Source organism: Cydia pomonella, chromosome 14 (assembly GCF_033807575.1).
Source record: "Cydia pomonella isolate Wapato2018A chromosome 14, ilCydPomo1, whole genome shotgun sequence".
Lineage (NCBI taxonomy): Eukaryota > Metazoa > Arthropoda > Insecta > Lepidoptera > Tortricidae > Cydia > Cydia pomonella.
In genome coordinates, this window is record NC_084716.1 from 4,003,759 (window position 1) to 4,027,009 (window position 23,251).

The 23,251-nt window shown below is 39.9% G+C and overlaps 1 protein-coding gene across 1 annotated transcript; it reads left to right on the forward strand.

Annotated features, from left to right (window-relative positions):
• The first annotated feature begins 187 nt into the window (after positions 1–187).
• Positions 188–23,251, forward strand: LOC133524744 (uncharacterized). The gene is made up of 5 exons (XM_061860897.1): positions 188–1,818; positions 2,252–2,455; positions 4,098–4,366; positions 4,768–4,920; positions 20,693–23,251. Exons 1-5 carry the CDS (start codon positions 315–317, stop codon positions 23,126–23,128), a joined length of 4,566 nt encoding a protein of 1,521 aa, XP_061716881.1. The 5' UTR covers positions 188–314; the 3' UTR covers positions 23,129–23,251.

Below are 23,251 nucleotides of genomic sequence, written 5' to 3' on the forward strand. Positions count from 1 at the left end.
ATTTAATGATATTGTATCATCGCGAAGGGTCAAAAAGTGATTTCAATTTTTAATTTTTATACTCATTTCGCATATACTTTTAGAGTAACATGAGTATTCTATTATTATCAGCATTATTGGGATATGGAGTAATAAACATAAATTTATATAATTAAGTTGTTATTTTTAATCATGTATTATGAACGAACTGTCACTTTTACGTCACAAATGTCAAAGCACATTCGAATTTCAAAAATCAAAACACTTAACCGAAGTTGTCCGATCAGCTGTCCGATACAAAAGAACTACTGTGTTTCGAGATTAACTCAAACAAAATGAGTTTAGTAAGTGCTGTGCTACAAGAAGTTGATTCTACTAAAATGAAGGATTTTCAGAAATATAGCGACGAATTAACACCGAGGCTCAAAGACCTCATCGAACGTGTGGAAATATTATCATGGACATTGCAGCAACATTTCATCGATTCTTACCTCAACTACACCACAACGAAAAGCCTGGAGCAATTGAATTATAAGAATAGAAAAGGAAACATCGTCAATGACTACGCCACTATCACCGAAGAGTTAAAATCTTTGCGTGAAAAGTACAATATTACTGACGAAGAGTTTAATGAACGTTGTGAAAAATTGGACAAATCCATGGATGTTTTAAATGAATTTTGTATTGCAGCTGAAGGTAAGCTCGTGTTGCAGGTAGCAAACCATGAATTCAGGAGGTACAATTACTGTGAAGCTATGTTAGCCATTAAAAAGCTTCAAGATCAGATCCAGCTGTTAAATTTTAAGGGTGATGCGGCTAAAGCTCTGTTAAACTTGATAGCGCAAGCTGAAAATCAATTGTCATTGTATACTGCTCAATTGAGTGTGGAATGGGAAGATCTATTCTCATGGTCAGAAGTCCGTAGTCTCCATTTCCTTACTTATTCATTGTCTGTGCAACAGAGTGATCCGATTATGCTCCAAAAAGTCCTCAGGACTTTATATGCTACTAAAAGGTTAAATGCAGAGTTAGGTCAGTTTTCCCATTTCTTCATAGATCAGTTATTACACAATGTAATAAGGCATAACTGTGAGATATTTACGGAAGACCATATTGGTGCTGTTATCTTCAATATTAAAATAGATTTGAGTAACAAGTCTATACCTAACTATCAGACGATATTCATCAACCTAACAGCTATCTTTGAGTTTCTGCAGTCTACTCTGGGCTCTCAATTGGAAGGCGAGCAAAACTTCATTGAAATTTTTGCTAATTCCATCAGACAAAAATTCTTCAATAAAGTAATTGACGATTGCATCAGAAGCAACTTGCCTTCCTGTAACAGCACTTACGAGAACTACACCAACCTTGTAGTGGAGTTGGATGCGTTCAACAAATTTTTAATAGAGTCTAGATTTGTAGAAGCCTCAAAATCCCCGCTGAATAAATATATTGATGATACAGAATGTGTCCTCTACAATAAGAAATGTGACAAACTTCTGAATGATGTCCGAAGCTTGTTAAGCCAAAGCCTTTCATACGGAACTGAGGTGGTTGGAACGGAGGTAGTAAATGAAAATGAGTCTATATTAGAAGTAACGGAAAAGACTGAGAACACATGGGATTTGAACAAGCCTGTGTTCCTACCCAAATGTGTGATATCACAAAACGTGAAGAGGATTTTGAGGATGATTTTGGAGCATTTAGAGGAGAGCATCAAATTGCCAGAGAAATATAGCACTCAGTTGGTGTCATACATCAAGGATATAACAGTAATGTATCAAAACATAGTGCCTAAGAAGTTTAAGATTAATTTGGAGTGCTGCCCTCTGGATATAGGTGAGTTACAGCCTTTAATTTTTTTTTTATAGTAAAAATAAAATATATTTTTTATAAACTTACACAATCCTTAAGGATGTAGTAGGGACAAATGGGAATGAATGCATCAGGATCTGGGAATGAATCTGGATCAGTTTTTTATGATTTAGGGGTGGGATTAAATGGGAATACTTACACTGTTTTTTAATAATATGTTCTTAATATCAAACTGAACACAGTCTTAGAAGGTAACTAACTTATGTACTATTTCCACCGGCCAGGCAGTGTCGGAGGACATTTTTACGGCCGCAAGCCGGTCGGATCCTCATAGATGTGGACAGCCATACATAATGTTAATGAAATGCTACTCCAGCGCGGCCCGACTTCAGCCGGTAGCTGGGAATTGTACTTTAAACATCACCATTTTTATATTGATTATTTTTTTTAATATCAGCTCTATTCTTCAACAACTGCTTCTACCTGGCTCACGGGCTCCTAGGCCCCCCATGGCGCACCAGCCTGCCCGGTCCGCTGGCTGACCACCTGACCACAACTATGTTGGTGTGCATCCAGGACCTGAGGGTGCTCGGCATGGAGAAGATATCCCTGTATCTGCAGAAACAGAAGAATGTGATTACTCAGAGTATTGAGCCCAGTGGTAAGTTAAATAATTCTTGGTTTTATTTAAAGGCAATTATGGAACAATCCACCAAATTAGTTATGAAAATAAACTTGGATAATGTTAGTAAGCAAGTTTGGTTTGTATAATATAAGCAACACTTTCGTGGAATATTTATGTAATTAGGCGGGTCCCCACAGAGCGAGCATATGCGCGAGGAAATTTTCCTCACGCACAAAACGGCCAGTGTAGACGTGCCTCGGCCAAGCCGGCGCACGCATTTACCTCGTCCGAGTGCGGCGCTTCGGCCTATGCTAGCGCATATGCTCGCTCTGTGTGGACTCGCCTAATTGCAATTAGAACACCAGGCAGAGATTTAATCGCAGCCTAAAGGTCAGAATGAAATTAGCCTGGGTCCTTCATTACTAAAGTAGGCATATTTATCTATGTTTACTTTTTCGGGCCACTAATAGGGGCACTAGCGTCTATTGACCGTCGGCGTTGCGTCAACGTTGCGTCGAGCAGCAGGCATAGTGTTGACTAGACGCCGACGCTCAAAAGAAAAAGACGCTAGTGTGGGGTGGCCCTTAGTCATAATTTAAAATGCCAGTAAAAGCGAGTATATGGTTTTCAGGTCACACAGGATGAATCCCAATGTTTATCATAAAATACAACTCACCGGTAAATCACTGGAAAGAGTGACGCAATTTAAATACTTGGGAAACATCCTGTCTGATAATTTGAAAGATGACCTCGATATTGAAAGGGAAAGGAGCATCAAGGAACATCTTGGCCCGTAGATTTGCTCATTGTTCAAAACAATTCAAAATTACCCTTTTCAAGGCGTACGTATTTTACACGAGCAGTCTATGGGTCAACTATACTCAAAAGGAAATATAATGACGCCTTCAGGAGGCTGTTGGGATTGCCTCGTTACTGCAGCGCTTCAGGGATGTTCGCCGCGACACGAATTGATGACTTCTATGCCATCAGGCGTAAGCGAATAGCGTCTCTGTGTCTCGTTGTGCCGGGTGCGGGGCAGTCATAACAGCATACTCAAGGTCATAGCTGACAGGGTGGACTGTCCCTTGCTAAAATTTTGGGGTTCAATTAGTTAAATAAGTAATATAGTACATAGTTAAGTTACTAACGTAGCCATAAGCCACTCTAAAAATTTTATGGATAAAATTTTATCTGAAATAAGGAATTAATAATAATTGTTTGATATTAAATATTCTAAAGACTTGAATTATAGTTACATTTCCTGCTACCTAAAGGTAGTCTGGAAGAGCTCGCTTTTTAGCGATAAGATCGCCTGTTGTTACCTGGTTCTATTTTCCTTTAACATTTATTTGTAGTTTTACATGTATGTAAAATTCATAATTAATGGTGCAATAAAGAATATTTACTTACTTACTAATAGTCCTAAATTTTAGATTTGTTGGCAATGCCGGATTTAGAGGTCCGGAGGCCTCGGGCAATAAAGAAGTGGAGGCCCCCTGGCCCCAAATTCTTTTCCAAATAAAATGGTAAATTTTCCGAAGTCTCTATTGTGGGGGCCCCTCTTTTGTGGAGGCCCCGGGGCTGTAGCCCCGGTTGCCCTCCCCTAAATCCGGCCCTGTTTGTTGGTCTTACACACCAGTTGATATCTCTAATAATTTTTGTCTTATCATCCTTCCAGAACTGTCACCCTGGTCCAAAACCAGCTACGAGCAATTCGACACAGCAGTAAACAACACTATCATCCTCATGAAGGATCTCAAATGCAGCTGGCATCACATCCTACCCACTCGGATGTACGAGCTGGCCATGTGCACTCTGGTGCAAGCGTTCTGCCAGTCCGTTTTGCAGAGGATCTTTGCTGACAGCCGGCCGGTTCAGGAGGACTTAGTTTATATGCTGGCGATGAGGCTGCAGGACTCGGTTGAAGATATCAGTGCACTTTTTGAGGTAACACCATTGGATTTTTAGAGAAAACCTGATTATTATTCTGCCATAACTAGAAAACTATGTTGTCGATTTAAACAGTTGATACCTCATTTTAGAGAGGCTAAATTTCTTAAATATGTATGGTTCCCGATTTGGAGTTTTCATACGAGGAACTAGAAATATTGTAAAAAATAAAAATGTCGTAATTGTTCCCATCAGTCCCATCCAAGTATGTCAGTACACAGCGATATCGTTGCGCACTCGCGGCGAACTGGTTGCGCATTCGGGGCGAACATGTTGCGCGCTTGCGGCGAACTCACTGCGCGATCGCCTCGCTTTCAACTCGCTGACAAATCGCCTGAGTACCGGCGCTAAGATTGCCCCGTAAGTTTTATTTATTTAAAAAGTTGTTTCGTTTACAGGAGCCGATCGAACTCGACAAGAAAATCAACGTATGGACGAAGTTCACCAAAATGCCTCAACTCCTCAAAGCCCAGCTACTAGAGACCGCAGACGGATGGAAGAACAATAAAGAGCTGGCCCAGAGTTACTCCTGCGAGGAGGTCAGGCAGATTGTCAAGATGAGGTTCCCCGACAACAAATATAGGCTCAACATGTTGAAGGAAATACAATGATTACTTTCTGATGGCACCAGTTGAAAACTTTGGTTAAACATATTTTCTGTTTCTGAACATAAAGGGTGGGCCCTGCCCTGTTACACCAGCAAATTATTAAAACATATATTTTACAATTCCTCAAACTTTTGTTTAACAACATTTAAAATTATAAAATTGATAGTTTTCCTATTTTTCATTCAAATTACTTATAACTTTAGATGCTATTTAAAAAAACCGTCAGCCGGTTGTATCGCGGTGGAAAGACCGTCAACTGGTCACATGAAAATGTAAAAAATACGCGCCCTGACACAAAGTATGCGTAATGCGCGATCCGTTCCGATCCGTTTATTTGAAACGACTGACGGAATGCTACATGCAATGTTTCATGATTTTGTTATTACTATTATTAAAAGGTAATTCATACGACCAGGTGACGTTCTTTGCACCGCGATACAACCGGGTGACGATTTTTTTAATAACGGTAGGCGATTACCAAATCTTATTTACGTGTTTCGGTGGCTGCCATTTTTCAACCCACTAACGGAGCGGCAGCTGACGTCCACGAGGGTTCATCATACGTAGCCACTATACGAGTTATCGCCCGGGAGACGATTGGTCATGGAAATCTGTTCCTGGCTCGCGGTCTATTATTATCTTCAATGTACCCTATCATCATTGTAATTGACGTTGCTTATCAGAAACGTATCACTTTCTGAAACGCACTCACTTAATAATATAAATATATAACTATGTATAGAGTCTGTTCGAAAAGAGTCGTAGAATGTATCGGGCCCCATATATTCCACGACTCTTCTCTTTCCGCGCAGACTAGGTAATATGTTGTCTAATTGTGCTGCAAATATGTAGAGACATCTCCTTTTGTTAAACTATTAAAGCTATTTACTTTTGACGCGTAGTTTGATTCGCTACTTTTGATGCTGACATCGGGAATCTTAAATAAATCCAACTATACCAGGGGGGCGAAACTGGGGGCCTACCACGTAAACCGCAATGCGCAAATTGCGAGGATCTTTCTCTTTTACTCTTACTAAGACGTAATTAGAGTGACAGAGCAAAATGCCCGCAATTGGTGAACTTCGATTTTCGCGGTCCTTTCGGACATTCCCCGCTCCGTTCGGCTCAGCATTGCTCCGAGCAATTATTAGGGTTGGCGCAACTTGACTTCCCTTTACGTGCACGACCACAGATAAGATAATGACTTTAATTTTGGGAACCCTAAATGATATCTTATGCACCTATCTTTAATCTGTAAGTAATCGATGAAAAATAAGCCGTGAGATAGATTTCCCACATAGATTTGACCTGTATCGTAATTGTGAGTATGAACAAAGAATAGAAAGTCGATGAAGTACCTAAGCTATATAAAAAATAATCTGTTAAAAAAGCAGTTTCACTATAGGTGGCGGTCTCACCTTAATGAAAATAAGATAAATCAAATTTCTGGAACTATGCCAGCCAGTCAGTGAACTAGGGGGGAGGCAAGTTGATATTGCTAGAGGCCTATATTGCCCATATATTAAGGTAGTGTATACATATTTTTGGGAAAAAATTCGTATCGATATTTTCAGACGTGACTGTACCTGCCTACGCCCATGGAACTATGTAAAGGGTGTAACAAATAAACAAACGTGTTCTGTTTTGGAAAAAATAGATGAATTTTATTTACGCAATATTTTTTCTATGAGTTTAGGTCGTCTAAGTCGGCCAATTCCCCATAAATGTGCCAAAAGTTATTCGTGTCAAAAAAGTTTTTTCCACCTAATCAAAACAATACTGAATAAAACGAATCCCCACTATTTTTGTTATACATACTTTATATATGGCCTTAACATAACTGGGGGCCTACTGCGAAAATCGAAATTCGGAAATTGCGGGGATCTTTCTCTTTTACTATCACTAAAATGTAATTAGATTGACAGAGAAAAATCAGGCATGACAAGAAGTTAGAGTCGGACCAAGATAACTTCGTGGCATTTGCGTCAACTTTGGTATTCGCGGTAGGCCCTCAGGAACCAATGAGAATATGACGCGTATAATGACACCCTCACACTTTGTTAAAGTCCGTGCGAAGTTACTTTAGACGGACTCTAATGTTTTTCACTTTCCGTTGCAGTTAAGAGTCCCCAGCAAGCTCGGTTCTCCATACAAACGTAGTCACGCTCTCATTTTAGAACGACTAGCTAGATAGCTCTGAAACTTTGTACTTACAATAGGATAAGGCCTGTAATTTTGTTTACATATGTAGCTTCAGATACCGTAGTTAAAAAAAATTGGAGTTCGTTTTACTCGCGCACCGAGGGTTCCGTACAAACTTTGAATTGTCTCCTGTAACTATAAAGGCGAAAGATTTGAACAGAAGTACGTATATTAAGTATTATTGTATACAGCGCCATCTATCGGCAAATTGTCTAACTAATTTTTTTTCACATTTTCCTTCATTAACCATTTTTAGGGTTCCGTAGCCAAATGGCAAAAAACGGAACCCTTATAGATTCGTCATGTCCGTCTGTCTGTCCGATTCTGTCACAGCCACTTTTTTTCCGAAACTATAAGAGCTGTACCGTTCAAACTTAGTAAGTGGATGTATTCTATGAACCGCATTAAGATTTTCACACAAAAATAGAAAAAAAAACAATAAATTTTGGGGGTTCCCCATACTTAGAACTGAAACTCAAAAAATCTTTTTTCATCAAATCCATACGTGTGGGGTATCTATGGATAGGTCTTCAAAAATGATATTAAGGTTCCTAATATAATTTTTTTCTAAACTGAATAGTTTGCGCGAGAGACACTTCCAAAGTGGTAAAATGTGTGTCCAAAGTGGTAAAATGTTGAACAAGATCTAGTAAGTAGATTTTTTTAATACGTCTTAAATTGTACGGAACCCTTCATGCGCGAGTCCGACTCGCACCTGGCCGCTTTTTTTTCACTATTAAAAAAAAGTTTTGGAATGTACAACTTGAGCTCTTTACTATACTATAAACTGGAGCTATATAAAATAATCACTGGACTAAATATACCTCATGTCATTGTACATACAAAGTTTCATTACAATCCACCACGTAGTTTTAAAATGAGAACGAAACTCCGTTTGTATTGAGAAGGTGAAATTCGGCCGAGCCTGCCGGAGACTCTTAAACATGTCTGAATCAATCGCCTGAATAAATCCGTGCGTGCGATATTTACATGGTTGCGTAACGGAACGGCACGGAAGAACGGAAATAGGAAAAACGTGCAAAAAACATGAGCAATATTTGATGTGCACTTTAAATTAGACCGTTTTATAGGTAAATCGCCTAATTGTTGCTGTACATCATTTCAATTCAATTTCAATAGGCAACAATATACAATTAGTAAGATACTTATAAAATAAGACAACTAAAACTATACCTAACTAAACAATTTAAAAATCCCTAAAAACTACCTTCTAAGCCTAGGCCGCAGCGTTCCCGCGCTATATTGCGATAGCAATCCTCTGCGCGAGAAAGCTGCCGGCGCGAGGTTCCCCTGTTGCCTCCCTCAACCGCTTCCCAAGCTCCTTAAGGAGCCCACGCGCTCCCCTACCCCACGGCCCGAGTGTCTCGACGCCAAATGCTACGAACTCGTGGTTGGCGCCGAGACAGCTGTATTTGTAGGCCTTAAACCGCTCTCAGGCGTCCGCCGCTGCCCCGGCATTTCTGCTGGTCGCTTGAATGTAGGATGCTGCCAACGTATCGGCGCAGGTAGCATCCCACACCAGTGCGCGGCCCATTCTCCAGGGGATCAACGACATCCCGTCCGGGCGCTTGCCATAACAATGGTCCATAACGGTTAGTAACATTTAAGATTTAAAACTAAGTGTTAGTAGAACAAATACAAAAAAGCGAACGGTACAGCAACAAAAACAACAATCGCCTGGTAGCAGTCATGATACACTCAAAATGTCGCACAACAGGTGAGTCGTATCAGCCCGCTACAGTAGCCAGGATGGGGTTGGAGTTTGCTCACACTCTGCAGAGCAACGAGGCAATCCTCTTTCGTATAATATGTAGTCCAATACTTTTTGTAATATTATATGTTTAGTTTATATTACATGTTTATTAATTAATTAACAGCGTATTTGAAAGTAGATCGGTACAGGAAATTTCAATGAAGACGCTCAATTAGGAACCCTATACGCATTTTTAACTGTAATTAATAATTTCATGTTGAATTATACGAATCAATAGGTTGAGTTTGGGCAGCTAAAAAAAAATACGTGTCTGTTATTTTAGACTACTCTATAACATATATAAATATAAATCAAATCGGAACCGGACAGTTGGGTACCTTTCCTTGTAAATCACTGACTAATCTACAGGACTAAATTTTTGGTGTTCACACACGTAATACTGGCCACTCTAAATTACTAATGTAATGCGAACTACGCTTAAGGGAGGTAGCACACGGCGACTTTTTGCAGAGTTCCAGTAGCTATGTAGTCGCAAAAAGGATACAGTCACGGTCACGATGCTGCCGCTGGTCATGTACTCGTATACCCTCGCACAGGTAACACGAAACATGCTACTGAATCGCTGCAAAAAGTCGCCTTTTTCTACCTACCTAAGAACTCAGTTGGGACAGTTGGTGTTATATGAAGGGAAAGTATGTAATTATTTATATATTATGTATCTTAAAATTGTGCAATAATAATAACTATATTAGGCAAGCATGTGTTTTAATGTTATTTAGTAAATTGTTAACCAAGGGTGGAAAGTGAACCATATCACCCGAGATATTTTGGCGCTCGGTGAGATGGTTACTTTTACCCGAGTTAAACACTACTTTTCATTTCGACTATGAGGAAACTCAAACACAAAAATGTAGGTTTATTATAGATATATTTATTTAGAACAAATTATTAACAGATACATACAGCGATAGGTAAACGACATAACAACAATGAAATTAAATTAGTTTAAGTTTACAAGAGAAATTTGAACAATTCGAAAAATACAAATTAATAGGACATTATGAGCGTCGTTTAAGAATCTCTCAACCTCTTTAGCAGTGAAAAGCTTTAAGGGCCGGTACAGACGGACTGCAACTCGACTGCAACTTGTATGGTAACTGCATGCCGACTGCACTCCAACTGCAACGTCGACGTGCAGTTCCCATACAAGTTGCAGTCCGTCTGTACCGGCCCTAATCTCTTGCTTTTAAAGTTTTCCGATCTTCTTTTTAAAAATGCTAACAAGTTCTTAAAATTCTTCAAATCAACTTGATGCTTGTTATGAATAGTTGATTTAAGCATGGGACCGTGCGAAGTGCTTGGTGGGGGTAAGTAAAGTGATTCCAGCGCATAAGGTGGTAAAAATTAGAACTAAATGCGGATAGCGTCTTTAACATTTCATACAAGTTATATGGCTCGAAATCAAACTTTAATTTACGATTACTCCTGAAGTATTCATTTAAATTGTATGGTGTAAGGGACCATTGTAATCTGTATGAAATGCTTAATATAACTAACGTATTTAATTTGATAATTATTAATACTGTATCCGTGTAAATAGCTTTGCAAATGCCACATACTTTATGATCTTTTTCTAGAAGTTAAGAATGGGTATAGTAAGTTATCCTTAAAAGATAGACATTCAACATTGCGGACTTTTTTGTAGACCCTTGAAAGAGAGACAACCCCACCATACATTGTGTTATTATAGCTCTAACGGATTAGGCAGGGTTTTCAATTGAAGCTCCTAGCCAGCGTGATTTTTTTCCGACAGCATCATTATATTTCAACCAATTTACACAAAATCTTAACAAGTTATATACCTAAACCTTCCTCAAGAATCACTCTATTGATAGGTGAAAGTTGTATGAAAATCTGTTCGTCGCTGGAATCGCACGATAAATCCATTTTTATTCAGAACTGAACAATTTTCTTGTTTTATCCGTTATTCCCGCTTTTTCTATGATTTTGTTTCCAATTAAAAAGTTTCAGTGTAATGGGCTCTACTCTATAGACAACAAACAAAACACATGCAACAAATCGAAAACGATTTTTGATACAATTACATTTGATACAACATATTGAAGTTGATAGCTTTTTGGGGCAAAATATATTTTGGATTTTTTTAACTTTCTCTTCACTCCTTTTTTAGAGTCTGCGAAGTAATCGGCAAGAACCACTATATGCTCTAATCTGAAAATTATAATGCGAAAAAGTTTATTAAGGCGTCTTTGAATTTCTACGTTGTACCAAAGATGCCTTGGTAGGTTTTTACAAGGTAAATTTTATTTAAATAGCATCGTTTAAAACACTGAAATCTCACCTGGGTGCGTAGACAAAGATGCCAATCGTTCACGCTCCGTAGCGTAGCGTAGTTATATCTCTCTATCACTCTTCCGTATTAATGCGACAGAGACTGTTGCGTTTCGTTCGCTTACGGAGCGTTAGCGAACGTTACGATTGTCGATTGACACCTTGTCTACGCACCGGACTCCACAATAACGTAAAAATTCCGATTGGTGTAATAGTACATTACTATAGAGGCCGGGAAACGTAGGGTTGCAGGCCAAGTAGATATATACGGATAGAGATACGCGGCCGGTAACCCCGTTTCTCGCCGAGATATGTATAGTGCTTTTCTCAAACTTGCAATTAAAACAAAAAATGTAGTCAATTTGTTTTGTGGCGACCTACTCGGCTTGCCACTCTACCAGCGGTGTACAACCTTAGCGCCGGCGCGCCGTTGCTTAGCAACGAATATGCACAACAAATCCCCGTACCAACTACCAAGCTAACTGAAGCTAGTTGATGGTTGGATACCAAGACGTTGTGTTACAATTTGACGTTAAAAAACAAAAGAAGGTTGCTTTACAGTCCTAGGTGTGTAAGGCAGTATGAAATTCCTTTACATATCATCTTCACTCATCGCACCTGATATGTAGTATTTCCGGACCTAATTTGACGTAAGTCATGTCATCATTTCATAGCAATTAAGTTTGAGAAAATAAATATTAACCGTGCCCAAAAATTTTTGACTAACCAAATGCCATTAACAGACACAGTTTCGGAGATTACCTACATAAATGCAACAGTCCATACTATTAACCAAAAGAAGTCCACTCTCTCTCCACTGAAATATTTATTTCCTTTCCTCTGTTATTACCTCTGATGATTGGCATCTGAATTCTCAAGTCGGTCAAATCCATTATACAAATCTAACATAAGGCACATTGGTATGGTACATACTTACTTAGAATACAAACATTCTTCTAGAACACTTCTTTCTAAGCTTCCATCCTATGGGCTTCCCGAGAAATGTGAATGGGTCACCATCTTTCTAGCATAGCATAGCAGACACAAATCACGCAAGGTTTTCTCGGCTACTTTTTTGACCCCCCCTCGCCCTTGGTGATGTTCTTGGCTAACCCCCCCATAACCTCACGTATATTTTTATTTTATTTTTTCATTCGATCTAATTTTATGATAAATTGTAGTATATAATAAATCTGGTTTATACTCCCTATTTTGAAGTGCCAAGTAAAGATTTATGTTTAACGAAACCGAGAAAAAGTATGTGGTAGATATTTTTTCTTAGTCTCATTCCCTATAAAAAATACACGTGAGGTCTCCTTATACATTCTAATGCTAAAAAAAACGAAGCATAGTTTGCTTCACCTTCGACCTCCACGACACGTGAGAGTCAGAATCCCGGGTGTACCTAAATAAAATCAAATGAAAAGCATACCATATTTTTGTACCTAATTTGTACTATTTAGTACCTCGTTTAAAAAAATTTGTACCTCACGGTACGTAAAGTTATGATCAAAAAACAGGTCACCCGCCATCCTGACAGTCAGAATGGCGGGTGTACTTTATTACGCTATGTTCCCGTGGTTATTGATAAATTCTATAAAAGCCAAATTTTTGTACCTTTTTTGTACCTTCATATTCAATTATAATATGAGTCATTTTATTTGTGCTTTCCAAGTTTTACTCATTTTATATTTTGCTTGCTATTACAATTTTGCAGGCGTTATAATTTTTCAAGTTATCGATTTAATTTTTAAGAAAAAACGCTAAGGTACAATTATTTTTATTACGCCAGGATTTAGTACCTTTAATGTTTAATCTGTTAAGTTCTAATAGCTCAGAAAATCATGTCTTAAAAATGATTTTTCTTAGGAAGATTTCTTTGAATTGACGTCTAGCCTTTTTAAGACATGATTTACTGAGTTATTTGAACTTAACAGATTAAACATTAAAGGTACTAAATCCTGGCGTAATAAAAATAATTGTACCTTAGCGTTTTTTTTTTTAAATGAAATCGATAATTTGAAAAATTATAACGCCTGCAAAATTGTAATAGCAAGCAAAATATAAAATGAGTAAAACTTGGAAACCAAAAATAAAATGACTCGTATTATAATTGAATATGAAGGTACAAAAAAGGTACAAAAATTTGGCTTTTATAGAATTTATCAATAACCACGGGAACATAGCGTAATAAAGTACACCCGCCATTCTGACTGACAGGATGGCGGGTGACCTGTTTTTTGGTGATAACTTTAAGTACCGTGAGGTACAATTTTTTTTAAAGAAGGTACTAAATAGTACAAATTAGGTACAAAAATATGGTATGGTTTTCATTTAATTTTATTTAGGTACACCCGCCATTCTGACTCTCACCACGACACGACATCTCGTGGATACCATTTGGACTAATGTCTTCAGTCTAACTGCCGTACCGCGAAATTATTTTGTGCCTGTAGCTCATATGCTGAAATAGTGACACCATATTTTTAAATTTAGAACACAAAAATTTGAAAATAATGAATCCAGGGATGGAAGAATCGTGGATAGCAGAGAAAGTTCACGTCCCGAAACTCAGCCACCCATCACCGACGCTATATAAGTGAGTGGTGCTTCCTCGCGCCCATCATTACGTATCGTGCAACACTGCGACCGGCCGCGTGCTGCACAATGCAACACTTATCGGTAGGTACATCACTACGGAAAAAAAGTAAAAAGGCGGGAAAAAGTGGAGTGAAAGTGTTTTGTGCTGTGACCTTTTAAGGATGTTTTTCGTCAATTATTTTGGATAGTGATCATAGCTGCTGGTTGATTGAGATTTGTTTAAATACAAAGGACGATTTAATTGTGTGTAAATATCATAGTGAAGTGTGAAAATCCCCTAAACAGCCAGCATAGTGCCGATAAACACGAGTCTTTGGAGCCTATCTTTATGCTTGGAGTCGTTTTAATTACAGACTCGTGAGATGCTTTATGTCGAAATTTGAATTCTTTTAATCTTATATTATTAGAGACAACCTTTAGCAACCATGACATCTTCATGTTTAAGTTGAATATATAAGGAGCAGATCTACTCCTAAGCATTCCAAAGGTTAAACTTTCTGTAGAAACTAGAATTTTTAGAGAATACTCGATATTTTTACAATTTTTGAGACACGTTAATCACGTTATCTTCAATTATCTACAGTTCAGATTAGAAAGAGATAATAGGTATAGTAGCGTGACTTTAAACTAGAATTACTTGAGTTCTAAAGTAGGTACCTAAAGGCTGATGTGTCATAAGTATTATCAATATTGAAGGTTCTATCCAAATTAGAGTAACGTTTCATAGTGTCACCCAGAGACGTCCGACTCTGAAAATTTGTCGTGTTGTGATTAGTGACCGAAACCGGATTTTTATCGCAACCGAAGATTCGGTTTTGACTCAGTTTCGGCCGAAACTGAAATTTTACTAGACGTGTTAAAATCTGTGAAAAAATTTCGCGCCCTAGCAAACGAAACGGTAATGTCTCTCTATCAGTCTTCCGTATAAGTGCGACAGAGAGACTTTAAGCGTTTCGTTCGCTACGGCACAAACGATTGGCATCTTGGCTAGCCCACCTGTCATTCACTTCCTTCATGTAGGCGTATACCGCAGGTCAGGGATCGGAAACCGGTATTTTTTGTATGGGAACGAAAACGGTATTTTTTCGTTCTTCGTTAATTACTTCATTTCTAATTAGGCAATCTAATAATACGAATTCGTTATCTGAAAACACAACTGAGTCCTACATTTGGAGTATAAAATAAACCGAAATATAAAATATTTTGAAGTTTTTGGAAAAAACCGGTTCCGATCCCTGCCGCAGGTCCAATATCATCATCTTCCTGTGTTGTCGAGGCTTTTTGCCACTGCTCATGGAAGCCTGGGATCCGTTTGGCATCATCCCAAAAATTGGTGTAGGCACGTAGTCTTTACGACAGCGACTGACCTAATCTGACCTTTCAACCCAGAGGGGAAACTAGGCCTTATAATTGAACATTGTGACATCTGGACATTCTGACACCGGGTGCCAATTTCACCGATTGGCGCCTAACATTGACAAATTGCTGTATCAACATTTCTGGGTCGGTAAGTATTGTCAATTGTTAACGTCAATCAAAAAAGTATGGCAATGACAAATGCAAACAAGAAGACATGTGTTCTATACTATACATTAGGTACCTAGTTAATTTTCAATTGGCTACAAGGCCATAAGGATTTTTTTTACCGACGATTGACATTGTCAATTTTCTGTACAGATAAATAAATAAATAAATATAAATATTATAGGACATTATTACACAAATTGACTAAGTCCCACAGTAAGCTCAATAAGGCTTGTGTTGAGACCTAGACAACGATATATATATAATATATAAATATTTATAAATACTTAAATACATAGAAAACACCCATGACTCAGGAACAAATATCCATGCTTATCACACGAATAAATGCCCTTACCAGGATTTGAACCCGGGACCATCGGCTTCATAGGCAGATGTAGTGCATAATTGTTTTCCATTGTATTTTCTCGCAAATGTTCGTATTTGTCATGCTGGTTCAGTTAACCTCAGTACTTTTTGTATCGAGACTAACTGAAATAGATACGTTAGTAAGGTTCCGTGAAAATACGATGGAAAATAATTATGCACTACATCTGTAACATATAACGTCATTAATGCTAACTTATTGGACCAGCAATTTACAATTTTACATACGCTAAAATGTCACTGTCAGGCGACAATTGTCAGCGTGGTGAAACGGGGTCTAAAGATAAAACCATAATGCCCTAAATATAAAAAAAAAAAAAAACAATTGATGTTGCTGAATTTATCGGTCATTCGAACCGGATAATGTGCATCCGACAGATTTAATTACAGCATTCTAAAGCCAAACTTACGACCTGGGACCGAAGTGCATCGTCGTAGCGAGGGAAAAATGTCCCTAAAGGCTACAGACGTTGCAATAAATGGCATGCGATATTGCTTGCTAAGTAGAAGCAACGATTCAATCATCAATGAATTTTGACGACCTGTCTGGCCTAGTGGCCCTGCCTATGAAGCTGATGGTCCCGGGTTCAAATCCTGGTAAGGGCATTTATTCGTGTGATGAGCATGGATATTTGTTCCTGCGTCATGGGTGTCTTCTATATATTTAAGTATTCATAAATATTTATATATTATATATATATCGTTGTCTAAGTATAAGTTGTGTTGAGGGCAACACAAGACTTATTGAGCTTACTGGGGGACTTAGTCAATTTGTGTAATAATGTCCTATAATATTTATTTATTATTATTTATTAATCAATTACATGTGATTATCGATGACGTTTGGATGGGCTATAAAGACCAAACTGTGCCCTATATAAAAAAAAAATATTAATGTTGCTATCGGTCCTTCGAGCCGGATAACCATAATGTGCATCCGAGAAATCGGAAAAGAATCTCACGACCAGAGGGCCTACCGCGAACCACTTTCGACGTGTTGCCTCTCTGTCGCACTTGTAAATTCGTACGTAAGCAGAACAGGGAGGCAACATGTCGAACGTGGTTCGCGGTAGGCCCTCAGAAGCCAGCGCCCAATGGCGACGCACTTTTTTTGAATGTGGTAGATGGTCCCGGGTTCAAATCCTGGTAAGGGCATTTATTCGTGTGATAAGCATAGATATTTGTTCCTGAGTCATGGGTGGTTTCTATGTATTTAAGTATTTATAATAATTCATATATTATATATATCGTTCTCTAAGTACCCTCAACACAAGCCTTATTATTGAGCTTAGTCAATTTGTGTAATAATGTACTATAATATTTATTTATTCAATTATTATTAGTCTTTAGCAACCACAACACAAGAATAAAGGAGGTTCAACCTTAATATTTGTTTATTTACCATCAAGAATTCCTGTTTCTAGCTAAACCTAAATACGGCCATTTCTACCTTCTGTTTGCGTTGAAAACGAATAACACCACTTCTGCACACAATTGGCTAATATTTCAACAATAGATAATCAACCCAGAGTTATACAATAAGTGTAATAACATAAACATTTTTGTTTACGTGTCACTATACGGTATAAACAAGTAGGTATTAACTACGATGATTCACAAAGCCTTATTGCTGCGAAATAAGAACTAATAATTCTTGGGCCGTATCTTGTAGCACCACGGTAGCTGTGAAGTTGTTTAAGTATATTTATTTTCCGCCTTTACAGCCAGTAGTGAAATTGACTTAAGCATGTATAGTAGTGTGGTGTCAAATTTGAGTCACCCGGAAAAAGCCAGAATATTCAGACATGTAATACGGATTCGTAGCTTCAAATATGGAAAACGCACGAACATTGTCATACTTGCAGCTTTTACAGGTACAAAAAATATACAAGTAGTATTTGAGAGAGTCTATGGACAGGGTGCCCCCAAATGGTGGTCAGCTATCCGTAAACCCTCTCTTGGTAAACTATTCTTTCTCTGTATACTTGGTACAACTTGGTATACACGGTACAAAGGGTGATGAGTAATACCTTGTTCTGACCTTACACATTAGTTTTTGGGATGGAGTCAATTCAGTTTATAATAGTAGTATTAGGTACTTACAACAACAAATTATGAGTAGCAAATATCGCATAGAGTCCGACCGAAACGGGATTTTCCGCCGAAACCAAAACCGAAGGCTCGGTTTGGCTCAGCCGAAACTGAAACTTTTATATAAGTGTTATAATTGTTGAAGAAAATGTCGGTGGCCTCTCTTTTTATATATAATATACACCCCAAACAATGAAACACGCTATAATTCCCGATGACCCACCCGCACGGAAGGTGCGCGAAGCGAAGGCATGTACAGTTGTACACACCGATACGAGTATTAAACCCAGGCTAAAAACGAAGCATGAAATATTCATAAGGCGTTATGTTACATTTTTTAAGATTGATTGTGTGTAAACATAATTAACGTGACTTGTGTAGCGACTGAATGGAGTTATGGAGTTATTAGTCGCTTTTTAAGCCATACGAGTCAATAACTCTGGAGATGTTTGTTTCATATGAAATACGATGAAGAACTTTTAAGTAAAGTCTTTCTTAACAATTCAATGTTTACAACGGTATTAACCCATTAGAAATTTAGAATCTCATGATCTATTGATAAAACTATCGTACCATGTTGAGAAGTTGTGATATTGAATTATTTGACTACTTTTTCATTATGCCTCATAGTTTGATATATTACGAGTTTTCTAATAATTTTCGTCTGTTTGGCGGAGCACGAAACATGAAATTGTATGATAGAATCGTGTACGCCGCGCCGGCGCGCCGCCGCCGCCTGGCTTTTTTGCCATGCCGCAGCCACCGATAAATGATCGGCGTGAAATCGGCGTGACCTTGAGTGTTATTAATTAGCTATTCCAACTTGGGTTACAATTTAGATTTTTATGTATTATATAGGTTACAGTTGTTAACTACATCAATTATTAACTGAATGAAGCCAGTTGCACAAAGTATATGCCACATTAATTAAAATTACTGATTAATCCTCAGTGTTCAGCGTAAAGAAAGATCAGGGAGCGATGTATGAATTAGTTTTTTTTCTGTTAATTACTCACATTCAACTATTAATTAGAATATTTATGCCCTCACCTCACATATTAAGGCAGAATGTTCCGTCATGGAAGGATTACAATTAACTGGGCAACGAAAACTCAGGACTCATGTACCATAGGATCTCAAGGTGCAACAGAAAAGAAAAAACTAATGAGCGCGCGATTAATGACGCGACATTTTCTTGTCACACGTTGCTTTGGTTACAGTCACCGGGGCCTTTCAATTAACCAAACATGCGTTTTTGTGGTAGTTATAAGTCTTTTCCATAATGGGCCATCTAACAAGCACGGTAATATGACTTGGTACAAAAGTTCTTGTAGCAAACTGTGGTACTATTTTCACCTACATAGTTGACGGGAATAACAACAAAAAATACATAGAAATGACTTAAGATCAACCATGCTAAGACCACAGTAATGATAGTAGATAGGGCAAACATACTCCCAGTTACCGACGCACACGGCGATTACAAAAAAACGAACTATTTTGTAAATCTTGGGTTGATAACCAGTACCGATCGTTGCACCTCCGAGATACGCCGCAAATCTGGCATGAGTAAGAGTGCTATGGCTAACTTCGACAAGATCTGGAAGAACAGCAGGCCTAGAGCCAAGGTGTCAATCGCTATCGTTAAGAAAACGAAGCGCTTTGTATCTCTGTATCATTCTTCCATATTAGCGCGATAATGACAATTGATTTTCGAACGCTACGGAACGTAAGCGATCGGTATGTTGACTACACGGTCAGAGCAATTCGACGTGCAACTAAAGTGCGGTTGGTATGAGCTTTCGTCGTTTCAATATTCCAGTATGGTGCCGAAACGTGGAGCCTCAAAAGTTTTACGTGGCAAAGGTTGACGCTCGTGAGAAGATTGCTGCTTATACCTTAGACAGCTAGAAGATCAAACCCCTCCATTATCAGAGAGCTCAATATCGCCACTCTCCATGGACGAGCCCTTAGCTTCTTAGGGTATATTAAGCGGTTTCCAACGCATGATGTGGAGAAGCATGAATTTATAGACCGAATGAATGGAAAACGTGCTCGGGGTGGAGCATGTGCGAGATGGTCGAACGCTATGAAGAGGTCGGCTGGCGGCAGTCTGCACCGTTCGGCTCACACGGCTTACGACGGCACGAAATGGAGACAAATTACATGTGATCGCGATCCTCAGCAATGAGAAAATGGAGCTTTTATGACAAAAAAACCATTAAGAGAAGACATAGTAGTCCACTATGTCCAGTAAATTTCAAAGATATTTAGTTCTATTTTGTTAAACTTCCTCATTTTTAATACGATAAGCCACGGAATGCATGGCACAAGAAAACGGAGAGTTACATTACAGTTAGGATCGAAGACCAAGGTCATTGGGACCAGGTTGAGATAACCCCTTAATGCAAGCCATTTACAAGGGAAATCAAATTATTATACCTATCCTATATTCATTTACAAATCCTATTTTACTCACAGCCTATTCAAAACTATACGTAGTTCATTCTAGCAACCTGGATTGATCAAATTTTCAAGAAAAACAACAAAGAGATGATTTTTCTTAAGAACCCTGGGTCAAAGTCAAGGTCAAAGTCAAGGTCACGCCGATTTCACGCCGTAAACACGCCGCCGCCGCCGATTTTTCGGCAAACGCCGCCGCCGATCGTTTTTAAATCGGCGCACACGTCTATGATAGATCCACTGACGTAAAGAAAACTCTATAATAAAATAATATTCTACTTAACATGCCTGAATAAATCTCATTCTTAATATTGTAATATCCCTTGAATCCAACTAACACACTATGCGTTTTCTTTTCAGACGGCATTCCTGATCATAGCGTTAGTGATCGTCGTCAATCAAGGTGGCGCGACGGCACAATATGACATCATCACGGCAGACCAGATCGCCGACGAGGCCAAGAACCGAGCGGTCACTATAATCGACGGCCCCAAGTACGTAGAACCCCTCAAACAACCCACCAAACAACCCACCAAACCGCCGGTGAACCAGACGCAGCCCGAGCAGCGGCCGCCTAGCAAACCACCTCATCCGGCACCGGATAAAAAGAAACAGAACTTCGTGGAACCGCCGCTCAGATCATTCCATCCCATCCGGCCAAACGGTCCGCCCCCGCGTCAAGTCTATCAAAAACCCGTGAATTTCAGACATACCAACTCCTTGTACAGAGTCATCCCTCTCCACAGAAACTACCACCATCCCAAGCATTCCACCCGCCAACCGCTCGTCTTCGCTGCCTCCACCGGCAGACCCGTCCGCGTTCCGCTAACACCTCCCAAGTTCAGTGTACCCATCGAAACCATCAACGGCATACGAGCCGACGAAGTGCGACCACCGAAGGGCTACGAGCGAAACACCACGACAACTACCACCACAACCACGACCACAACGACCACCCAGAAACCTTTGAGGAACAAAAGAATCTGGCCCAAAAACTACGAGAAAAAGAACTACATATTCCACAACAAAACAGCAGGCATTGCAGGCAACTTCACAATACAAACGGAACATTTGAACAGCACAAGCACTAACAGCACAGACCTAGAGATTGCATCCGCGACTCACTACCGCTTTCGATACATCACCACAAATAGAACGGCACACTCGACGACGCCGAGTGTCCCGCTCACGATCACGCGCGGCTACCGCCGGTTCACCAGGGTGCCTAACCACACTTCCACCACCGCTGCCTACGACACTAACTACACCAGAATTGAGCCTAACGATTGGGTGCCCATAATACCTTCGCATTACCCTAACAACAAACCCAAATATCTTAATAACAATAAGCGCCGGCCCAGGCCAATATCCAGGCGATCCGATGGCGGTGACGTCGAATTTACAAGTCCCGATGGAAACCCCGATATCAGTGAGATAAGACCCAATGATAGCAATAAGCGCACAGTTTACTTTCAACCCTTTGGGCTTGTTCCGGTACCGGCGCAGGGTCAGGGACTTGTTAACGGGAGGAAAAAGATGGTAATCTTCCGCAAGCGGAAGCGGCCACTGAACATGCATGTCTTTCCTGGTTACAGCCCCAAGCCCGGCGTGCTGCCGCACGCCCCGTACGCTCTGGGGGACCTTCACCCTGACGCCAGCCACCAGCCGCACGTCATCACGAGGATCAAGCACCACCATCACCACCACCACCACAGATACATCAAAACCGTCGAGAAACCCATCAAGGTCCCGTATAAAGTCGAAGTGCCCAAACCTTACCCAGTCACAGTAGAGAAGAAAGTGCCCGTAGCCGTAGAAAAGATCAAAATTGTGGAGAAGCCTGTGCCATACCCGGTGCAAGTGGAGAAGAGAGTGCCCTACCCGGTTCAAGTGCAAGTGCCCCATCCCGTTCCATACAAAGTGATCGAAAAGGAGTATGTTCCAAAACCTTATCCGGTATATCATGAAGTCCCAGTGGTGAAACATGTGGAAGTAAAGGTTCCGGTTCCTCAGCCCGTACCCGGTACGATAGTAGAAAAAAGGGTGCCCTACCCTGTACAAGTACAGGTACCAGTGCCAGTCTACCATCCCTACCCGGTTAACGTGACTGTCGAAAAGAAAGTGCCGTATCCAGTGCCGGTGAGAGTGCTCGTGCCTCAACCGTACCCGGTCGAAACCCGAGTACCCTACCCGGTAGAAGTAAAAGTGAGGGAACCAGTTGAGGTAGTGAAGCACGTGGCGGTCAAAGTGCCGGTCCCGCAACCGTACCCGGTTAAAGTGCCGGTCGCCGTGCCGGTGGAGAAGAGAGTTCCCTATCCTGTGGAAGTCGAGAAAAAAGTGCCGGTGCCTTATAAAGTTATAGTGCCTCAGAAGGTCGAAGTGGAGAAAAAGGTGCCCATATATGTGCCGCGGCCTTACCCGGTGGAGAAAAAACCGGATAAAGTGTCTTATCCCGTTGAGGTGCCGGTGTATAACCATAACCAGAACCAGCCTACGTACATAACTCAGCTGAGCCAACCGTTCCATTACAACTACATCTCGGATATCGGTTCGTATACGTCGTTCAGCCCGACGATGACGGGCAACGACGTGTCGAGCACGCCGCACCACGCGGTGACGGTCCACGGGAACACCGGGTTCGCGGGATTCCAGTCACGTTCAGACAAGACTGAAACGACGTCAGCAGAGAGTTTCGAGTCCACGGAGACCTCCGGCGTGACCACCATGACGACCAAACAGGCTGACGTGACGAGTGTTACAAGTGCAACCACCCATGCCACGACGCAAGCTAGTTAAACAGATTTGTAGTCATTTTAATTTATCGAAGGGACTCTTAAAATTAATTTATTGTTTAATAAGTCCATGAAAATTACAAATTCTATTTGTAAATGAAGATGACACGCAATGGGGCTAATCAGA

What these genes read in the sequence shown, in the direction of transcription:
- LOC133524744 (XM_061860897.1), top strand. Translation starts at nt 315, where the DNA reads ATGAGTTTAGTAAGTGCTGTGCTACAAGAAGTTGATTCTACTAAAATG. An exon ending in GTGCTGCCCTCTGGATATAG is followed by an intron (nt 1,819 to 2,251) that starts GTGAGTTACAGC and finishes TTTTAATATCAG; the next exon opens with CTCTATTCTTCAACAACTGC. An exon ending in ATATCAGTGCACTTTTTGAG is followed by an intron (nt 4,367 to 4,767) that starts GTAACACCATTG and finishes TTTCGTTTACAG; the next exon opens with GAGCCGATCGAACTCGACAA.